The 13,615-nt window shown below is 35.5% G+C and overlaps 1 protein-coding gene across 11 annotated transcripts in view; it reads left to right on the forward strand.

Annotated features, from left to right (window-relative positions):
• Positions 1-13,615, forward strand: part of QKI (QKI, KH domain containing RNA binding) — a 169,563-nt gene that overhangs the window by 83,215 nt on the left and 72,733 nt on the right. For 6 of the 11 annotated variants that reach the window (XR_012628186.1, XR_012628187.1, XR_012628185.1 and 3 more), the window contains exon 4: positions 11,941-11,995. The exons of the other annotated variants lie outside the window; for them this stretch is intronic. Coding sequence is in view for 3 of the 6 variants with exons in the window: in XM_074862995.1 (XP_074719096.1) it covers positions 11,941-11,995 (55 nt within the window). In the remaining 3 variants the exon portion in view is untranslated. The remainder of the gene's footprint in view (positions 1-11,940; positions 11,996-13,615) is intronic. 11 annotated transcript variants of the gene reach the window in all.

The raw sequence follows: 13,615 nt of genomic DNA on the forward strand, positions 1-13,615 counted from the left end.
AAGTATAGGTTGTTTGTGTTCATAATATATGTTGTATTCACTCTCCATCTACTGAGTAAATGAGCTTCAAATGACCAAGCAGTCTTTGAGGTGGCTTGGAAACAATCATTTATGTTTCAAGTTGGCAATGCTGGAATTGAATGTTCACTTAACAAAAAGACCTAGAACTTAAATCTGTTAACTCACGCTGACTCATAACAGCATTAATCAGAAAAGGTCTTAAGATAAGCTGTGTTACCAGCCAAAATAAGTGATAAATTTTATAGTTATTAATGCAATTTGGAATACTGAAGCTGATCTGGAAATGAGTCAATATGTGGTGAGGAGACAAGGGTATTTCAAATGCCAAAATTGTTTTTTGCAGCCTGACTAGTGGAAGTGGAAGAGTATCCAGCCTTTTAAATGATAAGTTCAATTTAGCTTGAAGTGTACCTTTTTGGAATAGTTTAATTTGGTAGTAAAATTAACCTTCCCTTAAAAAAAAAAACCCAAACATTTCTCCATTTCTAAGAAAAATCAGATACTCCGAATTTACCATGTCTTCTATATACACCTGAAGAAACAAATGTTTTGAAGAGAAAAACACATTTCCTATTGATTATGTGTTTCTGTTCTCTTAAGGAAGTCTGATTTTATGTGGTTACTGCAGGCTTCAAACCTATTATTTGCAGTCTAATTGAATGTGTGTTTCATGACTTACAGTAGAAGAATCTACCAGGTAGAATAAAGTGTCATGGTTTAAAATGAATCATGTTTGGCCTGTTACTTTTGTTCCTATTAAACACACTTTCAACTGGCTGTTTTTGCAAGTTGCAGTATTAAGTATAGTAAATTTGACTAGTTAATGCTGTACCACCGATCTTGTGAGATGCAGAAACTGGCAAGAATCTGACATTTTGAGTATGCTTTTTGATCCTGGCCTTTTACAGTAGTAGATACAGGATTTTTCCAGTGTCTTCCTTGGAGAACAACATAATAGATGGGTGAGTGTTGCAGGGGCACCACTGGGAGGGTATGTTCATGTTCCCCTGTCAGCAGTATCATTCTTTACATCAGGCTGTAGTGGGTAGGAGTTCAAATACGCAGGTTACATTTGCTGCTCAGTTGTTTATAGTGACCTTTAGGGAAGAAGCAACAGAAGGGATATAAACGTTGCATGGGCACAACAGCAAGCTGACAGTCAATGAGATTTTGCCTTACTGGCTGGTTAAATAAGGCTCTTTCATTGCAAGAGGAGAGAAAGATAAAATCAGGTTGAATGTTTAAAGAAAAAGAAGAGAAGCAAATTTGAAGACCCTCAAAATGTCAAATAATTTGTCACACACATTCATCTGTTAGCTCATAAATGTCAGTTCTTGTAAAAAAGCCTTCCCAGCTTTTGCTTGGATCTGAGCTTCCAGAACATTTCAGGGCCTAAAGCTGGGCTTCAGAGTTAAACTGGGGTTTTTTTTCCAGGTTTTTAAACAGACCTCTGATTCAGGCATCTCTTGTAATTTTTGCTGCTCTCCTGACCTTGAAAAAGGATTTGTGCTCCTGTGAGAGACATCTTGAAGGGTGGTTGGCAATCATGGAATCAGCTGGGAAAGTATTTTATTTACTTCAGTTACCTGGCTTGAAAGCTAAGCCTTAGGAAAGAAGGGTTTCAGCTTCCTTTGTTAGTGTAAATTTCATCACAGCTGAGTCACTGAAAACACAGGCTTGCTTTTAGGGATCTTTTTTCCCCTCCTGTTAGCTTGGAGGTAATTTTGTAATCATTTGGAGAAACAACTGACCAGCCCCTGCTCTTGTCCTGTTTTGTTCTTGCTTCTTTAGAGGTTTGCAAGAGCAAGCTTTCAAACTGTCGAAGGTAGAACGTAGTTGTGGGTAACAAAATATTTTATAGACAAAATATTTTATAGACAATTCCATCTAATATTGCACTAGTTCTGCTTTTCCGGGCTGTTCGGAGCTGCTGCCAATCATACTTTCCCAACGTTTTAACCTGTGATCAGTGGACCTCTGAAACTCTGGGCTGCTTCTAGAGGTTCCATGAAGAGTCACAAAGAAGCAAGCTTGTCATGTAGGTGCATGAAATTGTAAAGTCTGCACTTCTAATAGAACACATCTTGCCGCCCCCCCAAAAAAGGGGAGGGTAAAAATGGCTATTCTTGCTAAAATTATACTAACCACATGGTTTCATAGTGACTTTCTTTATATGAATGTATTTTCAATATACAATCAAAAAATTGATATTCAATAATTCTGCTTTTTTAGCTGTGAAATATACTACCAACACAGTATCATTAAATATACAAAGTAATGAATTTTTGTTAATTTGAAGATGCAGTGAGCTTAGGTAACATAGGTAACAGCTTAGGTAACAATAAGTTGAAGTGAAATGTGGTATTTAGTTCCAACTTAGTTAACCACTATCATGTATATATTAAAATTAATTGTAAGATCGTTTTCATTCCCAGATGAGCCATCTTCTGGGTAATGTGCACTCCCATATTTGCTTCTAAAACCCTGATAAATGCAATCTGTTGGAATGTTTTTAAGACAATAGCTGTTTAATGAATAGCTTATGTGTACAGGAGAAAAGAATAAGCTTGATTACTTACAATCTGACATTCAAAAAAGCATTTTTTTAGATCTCTTGTATTTGCATATCTAATTGCTGTGTAATCAAAACTAAGTGAACTGTAGCTACTTGAAACCAAAAAATGAAAGGCAATCATCTTACAGGGGGGAAATATCCCACTCGTATGCAAGCCTGTCTGAATATTAGAATTATATTCTTCTTGTGTTTAATTATAGGTGTCTGACTGAGCAGTAAATTTATGCCTGTGTATTAAAGGAGTGAATGTGACCCTGAAACATCACTTTCCTTTGTTGAAGCAAAGCATTGGCATTGAGAGAACTTAACAGTGTTGTGTATTTTGATGATAAGGGATTGTGCCAGAATAGCTGTTAATTACCTGCTTTGTTTGATATGGAAAGTAGTAGTTCCACACTTTTCTTCCCACCAGTGACAGTACTCAATTAAAACTTGTGATAATGCCCTCGTTTATCTGGTGGAGAAGACGTGAGGTGAAGAAAATTAACAGGATTTTTTCAGCTGTTTGGAGACGGTTTTGATTTTTTTCATGAACCTAGTGACAGTAAAGAAAAACGAGTTTTGTCTTTTTGGTGTGGTGGTATGTTTTGGGATTGTTTGGTTTTTTAAAATTCTTTGACTCTTACATCTTGCACTTTATTAATTAGAGGCTACAGTGGAAGTAAAAACAAATCTTTAATTTGGAAGACCCTTGCCCTATCCTCTTCCGTGGCATTCCTCTGTGTGAAGCGTCTGTTGCTATGGGTCCTTACGTCACTGTTTCTTGAAATTTTATTGCAGTGTTTACATGTCAGAAAAAGAGGGGGGTTTGAAATGAAATTTATTGCCTGAGCATTTCTATTCCAAGTATTTGAAGCATGTTTTCTAATGTAATTGGTTTTCTCAACTTCTTTTAATATTTGTTGTTTTATGAAGAAATGTCCTCAGATCTGAATTTGCAAGATTTTGTAATCAGCTTAATATTTTCCTCTTAGATTTCTTACATATGTGAGAAAACTGTGAATGCAGTAATTTGGATGGGAACCCTTCATTCTGAGATAGGATTCTCTATGCAGCAGATTTTTTGCATATCTAAACAGAAATAACAAGGAGAGGAGTAAGGCAAGGAAGTTAATGTAGAAGACTTGGTATTCTGTGTGGGTCTTTATTTCCTTCAGGTAACAATGCTGAAGAATATTCTAAAAGTGAAAATGTACAAAATACATCAGTAGACAGTAAGAAAGAGTATAGAGTTGTTACAGTAACACTTTAATGCTTTTTATGTCATTCATCCAAAGAAATTAAGGAATGGCTTGGTTGGTTTAGTTATGAAGTTTGGAAGGTCTGTGTTCAACAAGCATGAACGGCTTTATGCTGGAGTGCAAGCGGAATGTTTGATGCTAGACTAATTTGGCCAAAAATGTGAAACAGTAAGTGAAAAGGAGTAATTACTGTAACGGCTTTAAAGCCGTGTACACAAACTTCTTCAGTGGTTATGGCAATGCAGGGTAATTCAACTAGAACTTCAGAGCTTCAACTCTTAGGTGAATAGAGGTCACATGCAGAAAGTAAGATTAGTTGCCTGCAATAATTAGGCACAATTAATAATGTTTTTTCAGAAGACATATTGCACATACTGTATGTAGTCATGACATGTAGCAGTCATGACTAGTCTTAGATACAACCATAGAATTAAACAACAACAAAAAATTGCAGATGAAAGAATACCTTAAAAGGCTTTATAAGGTGTGGAAAACTTGAGATATTTTCTTGTTTTGTTGAAAACGTAAACAGAGTGTTATTGTTGAAGAGCAGAAAGCTGGCTTTTATTTGGTAGTGGAACTTTGTAATTTCACAGGACACAAGCAAACCTCAGTGAAAAGTCAGGTTTAAAAATAAAAGTTTTAATTGTGTGAATTTATCATGGTTTACAGAAAGAAAACTGTAGAAAACCTTGCTTAGATGAGATTTCATAAATGGCATGTTTTTGAAGTAGTCTGCTTTTCTTTTGAAGTAAATGTTTTCCTGGGCGTATTAAGTGATAAATTTCATAAAATGATTTAATTGCATGTAATTAGCAATAAATTTTCGTATGAGTATTGATTACATTTTCTTTAGATAAATCATAAAGTCAATAAATGTAAACTTGTACATACTCATCAGACAATTCCCCTTTCAGACAAAATAAACAGTGATAAGCATTAAACAAGATTTTGATAAGGTGTTTTATGATCTGGCATTCTGAAGTGGAATGATGTCTGTCCTTTAACTGGTTTTCCAGTTTTCTTTCTTCTGCACTGTAAAAAAAAAAGTGAAATGTGACTTCGAGATGCATTTAGATTAGTAGAATTATTCCATGGCATAGCAGTGCTGCAAGACCACATTACTATAACTGTTAGCTCACCCATGTAGGATTAGGTTCTGCATTGATTAGATTAGCTTCCTATGATCAGACATGCTCATTGAATAGTCATTTCACTTTATTACGTGAATGTTGCAACCCACACTGTCCAGTCAGAGATAGTTTTTTCTAATATCAAAGACAGTTTGTTGAGGCTTCCTTAAACTTTAATGTATTTAGTATAAAATCCCAACTTCAGATAAAAATGAGGACTGTGTTCTTCCAGAATGAATAGACTGAAATGGACATATTGTATTTTTTGTTCTGTGTAAAGCAGAGATAATGAGCCTATCAGAGTCTTCTGTTTACATTAAATTGTTCTGATTACATTTCATTGACTTTGGTCACTTCAAAATAATTTACTAACGTTTTTTGAGCATTTGCTTCATTACTCATTTCAGTTCCATTTTTGAGGAACTATTTAATGTGTTTTAGAGAAATCTTCTTCCATATACAAAACTTAAAAATAATGCTGTGATATTCGATTTTGAATAGATATTAAGCTGCTGTATTGTCACATAATCTCTACATGCAGATCTTTTTGCAGAGAAGAAAATTTCTTTGTTGAAATTATTTGCAGTATTAAAAAGTGGAAAAGTAAAGGAACTTTTTCTCCTTAAGCAACTGCTTTTCCTAGACCCATTTTGCATGAGCAGGCTTTCCCTTTATGTTCTTTACTATTCTTCTAGAACTTGCAGTCACTTTTGGGGGGAATTTCAGTATATCTGATTGTGCCCTAGATTGAGGTTCCTAAGTCTAAGACTTAATGGAAATTCTCTTTTCTAGCCATGACTTTTTCAATTTGAAAAATGACATCTGGAATTTACAAGTTGGGCAATTTTCTGCACTCACCCCATCAACAATTTTTCCTCAAGTTTAATTTTTAAGTTAGACAAAAATGTTGTGTTAAGTCAGACACTTACTCAAATAGCAAAATCTCACTATCTCGTTAACATTTGAAAAAAAAAATCAAATTTCTTCTACCAAGAAGCTTTAGGATGTGAAAAACCTAGAAGCTGAGAGTTGACTTTCACCTCTCCAGATAGTCCTCCAGAAGAATACTGTTTGTTAAGCATCCTGGTGACAGGGTTTACATACCTTGTGAGGAAAACTTGGACCCCTTATCTCCCCCTGTAATCTCAGTTGATGGTACTTGTCATTTGAAATACATATATACACCTACTAAACATGCTTTTTTCTCTCTGATGAAAACAGTACTGCTGAAACCATGTCATAAAGCTTGTTTCTATTGCAGATGTACACAATGAATTATAATTTCCAGCAGGTTCAGATCTTGCCTATGTAGGATCAGCAACTAAAACACTGAAAATGTGAACAATATTTTATTTATGGTTGGTACATATAGAGCATGTCTCACATTTGTACTTCTACCTTTTAGCTGCATGACAATGTATGTACATGCATCCGGTATTTGAAGGATTCTCTCTAGTGAAGTAATTCTGAGCACAACTACGTATGATTTGAAAGTAGATGGTGATGAAACTGATGTTCTTTATCTCCTCTCTCCCTTTTCTTAGCCATTGGGACAGTTGAGAGGAGAATGGAATGTGCTTCTCTAAGGGGTAAAAATTCAAAATGTACTGTGAAAGAAAAAAGAATTTACCACTTAGCCCTTGGAATGCTTGTGCCTCAAAGCTAAGACTTTTTTAAATCAGATTTTTAGTGATTCAGAATTCTCTTCAAGAAAATGTGAAGAATCCATCTAGAAACAAACTTTAATTCCATGTATTAGCAGAGTCAAGTTATGATGACCTTGCATACGCTCTAAACCAATTTGTAATGATTACTGTCAGAGCAGTTCTTTTTCTGTTGAAAAGTAATGGCCTATGATGTATTGGAGGCCGGATTAGATCATCTTTGCGATTCCTTCTGGTCAAAGTCTCTGAACATGGAAAAAAATGACTTGGAGTTAAGCCTAGGTATAAAAAGAGGGATAACAGTAAGATGTACTGAATAAAATTTCAATATAGTATAATGGAACATTTAATTTATCAAAGTTTTGGACAAATCACAAAAACTTTCATTCTCCCTATATATATAGTGTGTGTATACAATTCTACAGTCAGGCTGAATTTAAGGGTTTGTTTTCTTCATATCAGACTTTGTGCATCATGGATTTCATACATATACTCCTAGATGTTAAAATGAAAATAGCTCATTGGTGAGGATCAGGCTAAAATTTTGGGGCTCCAGTATGGTTTGGCTACACGTAATCTCAGAGAACTCCCATTTTAATTGTATAGATTTTTTTGTTGGTTATATCAAGTTCTGTTGCTTTAGTCATACTGTGAATAGGGCACTTCTATAGTAAGCAATGCCTCATTAATCCTGAATTCAAGAAGAGTATTCAGCAACAAATATTAGAGTACTGGGCTTTTGTTGTGTGTCCTTGTTACTGACTTCAGCTTAGAAAAACTTTGATTAAACTGGCTTAGGGTTTTTGGAGATTTTTTTGTTTGTGTTAAGAAAAGTAGTAAAGTATGTTCAGTTGTGTGACAAATTTGAGACTGTCTTCAAGAATTTTTAAAGGGAAAAAAAGAAAGTGAGGCATGACCTTGCTAATAGGGAACAGGAAATGAAAGTCTGCAGCAAGTTTCGAGATGAGCAAGATCAGGCCTGAGAGATCAGGAGGAAACTGAGAACAGGGTGTTAGCTTTCAACAAAATTGTGACAACAGTAGTAGAAGGCGTTTTTTTTCCCCCCCTAAATGTATTAATAAATAAATGCTGATTTGTGTTATTTACAAATACAGTTTTTATGATGATAAACAATTTCTTGCCTTCTGCAACTCAGAAGGGTAATTTTCATATGTATTGAACTAGATACTTCACCACTTGTTTGCATTCCAGTCTGTTCACTCTGTCTTCATACCAGCAGTTACCGTGGTTCAAGTGTTAAGAGCTATGTAATTACTTGGAGGTGGAGGTGAATATTAGGACATATACAGAACTTGCAGAATGGATGGATTTCCGTATCCTGGGATGATTTAGCTAACAGGACTGTGTATGGTTGTCTACATACCACAAAAAAATAATGCTTATCCTCTTATGGAAGGGAAACATTTGAAATACACAAATGAAAAGCTTGGTATGTAGCTGTGTGCTAGTTATTTCTGTGCCTGGAGTTTCAAATGTTACGTGCTTAGACTTAATTCAGCTGCTTTTCAGACTCAGTGAATATATACAGTACAAACTTTATTTCTTAGTTTAGTTCTTTATTTTCTTAGTGCCTATACTTATGTATGTATCTTGGGGAAAAACTATGCCTGGGTTTTTGAATCTTCGTGTGTGGCATTTTTATGTACTATTTGATTATCAGGTTTAAGAGTTTATTTGTTGGTATCATCAGAGAAAATAATTGAAATAACACCTTCTGCCTGCGGTGGGGCAGTGTTTTAAAACTCTAATAGGGAAGTTATCCTGTATGTTGTATTATGTTAGAGAAAGCTGTTAAAACAGTTTATATACATGTAAGTACCCAGAACATCACACAACTTGCTTTCAGACACCTCATGTCTCAAAGGTGATAGCTTTTTTTAAAATGCTTTGGCCATCCATTGCTTGGTCTGTGTATTTTATCCTGTTGATGTTTTAACTTCTTCATGGAAGATGAGCTATGCCTACTTCTTACTTTGCGTACACTGCAACTGCAATATATCCCTTTCTCGCCTTGTGGAGCTTGAGTGCTGGTGTGTTAAATAGTTGTATATTTTCTACTAAGTCAGTTTAGTCACTAAAATTTTATTGCAGGTGGTTTCAGACTTTTATTATCCCCAAGTGGGATACGTCTTATTAACCTTGCCTGCAGCGTAAAGGTTGGGGATGGGACAGGGAGAATATGGAGGCAGTGCTGTGTACACTGGGCTGAGCGTGACTTACACTGAAAACTGTTTTTACTCTTGTTGCTGTAGTTTGTTAAACAGTTAAAATGTGCTTTACTAACAGAGGAAAATAAATCGTATCAGCAACTTTTTCTGATAATTTTTTCTGACTTTTCTGAGCACTTTTTAGTGAAGGTACTTTTTCCTGTGAGACCATGGGGTTTTGCAGCAAGAACTTAAGAGTATATGGTCTCTTATTGTTTGTAAATTACAGCAGAAGATAAATTTCTTTCAGATTACTGTATCACTGTGGAGAATAGTATTGAAATTTGTAGTTGGTATACTTTGATTTAATTCTCAGTTCTTTTCAAAAGTCTTTTAGTCACTTCTGTTCCATAACACTTAAATGGGATTTAATGCTTTGTACGAAATAGTTGCATAGGTAATAGGGGTATCAAGGTAAATAGTTGCATGGGTAGGATATGTTGTATAGTAAAAATGCTATTAAAAACATTACTGAAAAATGGAAGATATTTTTGTGTCATTGCTATGTTTGGTAATCTTAAAGTGAATTAAACACAATATAAATACACTTTTCTTTAAGTGGGTGGTATAATGGGTATTGAAGTAACCACATATGTCCTTAAATCAGAATTTAATTCAAAGCGTGTTTACTTACATTTTTGTTGAATTATGCAGGATTGAAGAGGCTCACACACTCTTAAGCAGAGTAATGCTTGAGCTCTGGAAGTTAATCATATTAGTAGTCCTCAAAGGACAAAATCTGCTTGCTATCGCAAATTATTGAAGGTTTTTGTATGAGTGGTATGGCACTATGTTTAGATTGATCTAATGGTCAGTTCCTGTTAAAAGCCTTAGGACATCTGTTCCCACTGTTTCAGGTGCATCCTCAGGAGTCAGTTGACCTTGTGAGTTTCTTAAATTGGGCCCTGCACAATTGTCTAAACAGCAGGGACAGCTCAGGGGAGGTAGCAGTCAGGACCACTGTTTTCAGTGATAGGTGGTTGTTAAATGAAATTAACTTGCAGAGTTAAACTTCACCTTCACATTCCATGATGAGTGTCTGAATTAAAATGTTTTTACTTTAACTCCTAGTTTGCTATTTTGCTATTAATTTCACCCAGTAAAGTAAGAAGTTTTGATGAAAAGGATTCTTGTTCAACAGAAAAGAGAAAACAGTATAATTTGTGAATTCTTTCTTCATAGCTTTGAAACAAGAATCCCGTGTATGATCCTGGAATTTTATGCTTTGTAGACCTTTAAGTTACTTTTCTGAGCTAAACGTGATTTTCTTGATTTTTGACTTAGGTTCTAATGTTTTATTTTCAATACTTTAAAGATTAAATTTTTCCTTTTTTTCTTTCTTCTTTTTTCTTTTGTTTTAAAAAAAATGTCATTCTCGCAGTTCATCTGTGGAAGAAAAAAAACCACACCAAACAGCCCTCTACACCCCCCATCCCACCCACCCCCAAGAAAATCCAAACCCAAAAAACCCCCCAAAAACCCCAAACAACAAAACAACCAAACCAAAACAACCCACCTTTGAATTATGCCACTGGAGCATTTAATTCAGTGCCACTACTTGTTTGAATTGCCACCTGCTGCTTGTTGCAACTGGAGAAGTAACATTTTAATTGTTAATAGAGAGCTAAGTTGAAGAATAAACCTAGGGTAAAGATGCCCTGGTCTTTTGCCTGCTCTTGTGTAGAACTCAACATTACCTAGGTTGCTTAAGCCAGTGCTGTACTTGAAATAATTACTAAACTGTACCTTGTGTCACCAGGTGTTCCTATCTATCAAAATAAAATACTCTTTTGTTAGAGAAGGGTGTTGAAGCTGTCTAATGCTGGTTTAGCATTTCAGCAAGGTCACATTCCATGTATGTAATGATGGAGAACTTTCAGCCAGTTCATTGGTTTGACTTCGCTTAAAACATTGACTACAACTGTATACTGGTTGAGCATAGTTTATCTGTGATACATAATTTGAACACACCATGACTTACCACAATAGTATTTTAAGTATGTACTTTAATGTACTTTGGATCTATTTTTCTTACTTCTAGCATCCTGCTTTGTTTTTCTTGATGATTGCATGTTTTTCATAAGCAACATTTTTTAACTTCCCTATTTACCAAAAAAATGGACTTTCCCATTTCATATATAGTAATTACATAGTTGAAGTATAGGTGGAAGGAATAGAGAAGGGGCTTTAAACCGTTTTTTGACTGGATTACATGGTACCTTCCCATCTTGCTTAAAAGTAATTAGCTGTTATGGTTGTTCCAACAGTAATGGGTATTAGTTAAAAAAAGCCTATCCTCTTTGCTCATTTGCCTCTGGTATGAATTTGACTCTTTTTTTTTTTTTTTAAATTAGCCTCCTGCTGCCAGATGAAATGCAGTTATTTTTTAGAAAAAACATTGCAGCAGCTTTCATGTTCTGATAACTGCATCACTTATCACTTATAGCATACATACAAACTGACTTACAGTCATGTTAGTAGTGGAAGGGAAACTCATGTTTGTCTCCCTTTTGTAGCTAGCCAGCTCATGTTTTTTTCACTCTTTCGCGTTTGCAAAGAACTTCTAAAAATCATTTTTCTACTTATTTTGCTATTTTGAAACATAGAAAGGCCCTGAAAATGATTTGAGCTTCTTTTCCCTGATTGCTTTTTATCTTAACATTTTAAAATATGCCAATCAAATTTCAAACTGATTTTTTTTTAAGCATGTATGATGTTAATTCATAAAACTGTGTGCGAATCACCAGTAGTGATAGTGCAGAAATACTTAACTCTGGAAAGAGATTTTGTGTTATTCGTCATTCAGATGAAGGAGAATTTGGAGGTGGAGGCGAGGGGAAGAAAACTGGTTTGTTCTTTCATCTGTGATATAGCTTCTGTTGATTCTTGCATCGTTTTCCCTTTCCTAGGTTGTCTTATATTAAGGCTTCTTGGGATTTCAGTCCCAAGTGTAAATAAGGAATAAATTGTGTCCATCACAGGATAAAATGAAAACCCTAATTCCAACTCTTCCTGCCTCTCTTAAACATCTTAAAGAAGCAAAATAGGGCACAAGCCCAATTTTTTTTTGCTTTTCAGGTCTCCTTTAAGAGCAGAGACAACCATGATCCAGCAGTTTTGGAGGTAGAGGCAAGTAAATGTTTTACTTCTTGTAAACATTCCAATAAGTTTTTGCAAATCACCTATAACTTGAGGAGGCGCTGCTGGCGTTCAAATCGGCTCTTCAGCATTCTTGCTAAGGGTGGTTCACCAACCTCTTACGTACCGGGTCTAAACCTGTAATTATTTCTACACTGGGGACATTTCTGAGAGCTCATGTCGAGTTTCTCCTGAAGGTATCACTTGTGTTCTTAAATTAGTATTTTGTTTTTTTTCTAAAGACTCTATTGGAGGTATAGAAAGGAACTACCCATCTGTATTGCTGAGGTAAAAATCAGTCAGCCTTTGAGTGCTGGAAATTTGACTCCTTCAGGTATCTCAGGCTGCAGTTCCAGGGCTGGTCTTAGGACAATTTAAGTCAACACTTACTGTTCAGTGCCACTTGCCGAGCCCTGGCTAGGTATACTTCCTCCCATCCTCCTGACAGTTACTGGTGATTTAAATTACTATGACCACCTGCTTCAGTGCTAAGCCAGCTGGAAACTTCCTGTTGCTTTTGAGAACCATCAACTGGATTGCAAGCACTTTAGTACTTCCAGGTGGGACTAGCAGCATCAATTTAGAATAGTTTAAATTGTTGGTTTAGGCCAAGTGCTGTAATGGTTTTTTGAATTAGTTGAGCTGGATGACTGTGGTTTCTTGGTACACTGTGGAGATGATGCTTCTTACATCTTCAGATGATAAATGCAGGGTCCCCAACTCGTTTTTTAAACATAAAATATGGAACATATCTTGACATATCTGTTCTCTTTTGCTGTGTTTAATTTTCTCATTTAAAGATGCAGACATTTGAAACAGACTGGAATTTTTTGACTATGAATGATACTAGATGGGTGCTAGCTGAGAACTGGGAAGCAAAGTTGTAAAACTGTACACTTGGGTTTCAGTTCTTGGAAATATCAGAAATGTTTTTTGGAAAGGGCTGGAATTTTTCAGTGCTATTGGTGTTTTTCCTGTTTGAAAGTAATGAAGTTCATTTGTGACACATTTGAATGAATTCTTAAGTCAATACAGTGCAAATGTAATAGCAGATACTTAGAGAGGAGTTTTAATTTTGTTGGCAGCCTACAATTGTAACATGGAGAATATTAATGATAGGTAGCATGCTGATGCTGTTAATTCTTTATTTTGTAAAGAACCTTCAAACCTATTCAGTTAGGAAACTAGTTATTTTTTCGGACCTTCGTCCTCCTTATCAGTAAAAAGAGGCAATTTGCATCATTTCATAACAATACAGGATTACATGTATTTGGGACAGTTTTGCTCAACTTGTCTTTTGGGAGGTGGGTGGAAATGTTCTATTCCATGTTAGAGGGTTACAATGAGGACAGGAAAGAAGCTAGATTTTGGTCAGCTATTATGAGAGTGTAGTTCAGTGGGATAAAAAATTTTACTAGTTAATAAGATGTATTAACCCACATTAATACCTGTGCCATTTTGGGAAGGGAGAGGAGGGGAAAAAGGAAGTGGCAAGGTCAGCACCTATTGGTTGGCAGTAAATCTTTGTCATCTGTTGGAAGTGCATTTTGAACAAAGGGATTATGCTTGTGCTTTCCTGAAGAGTAGGAAACATTTAGAATGAAGGAAGCCAACC

The sequence above is a fragment of the Strix uralensis genome, chromosome 3 (genome assembly GCF_047716275.1).
Source record: "Strix uralensis isolate ZFMK-TIS-50842 chromosome 3, bStrUra1, whole genome shotgun sequence".
Lineage (NCBI taxonomy): Eukaryota > Metazoa > Chordata > Aves > Strigiformes > Strigidae > Strix > Strix uralensis.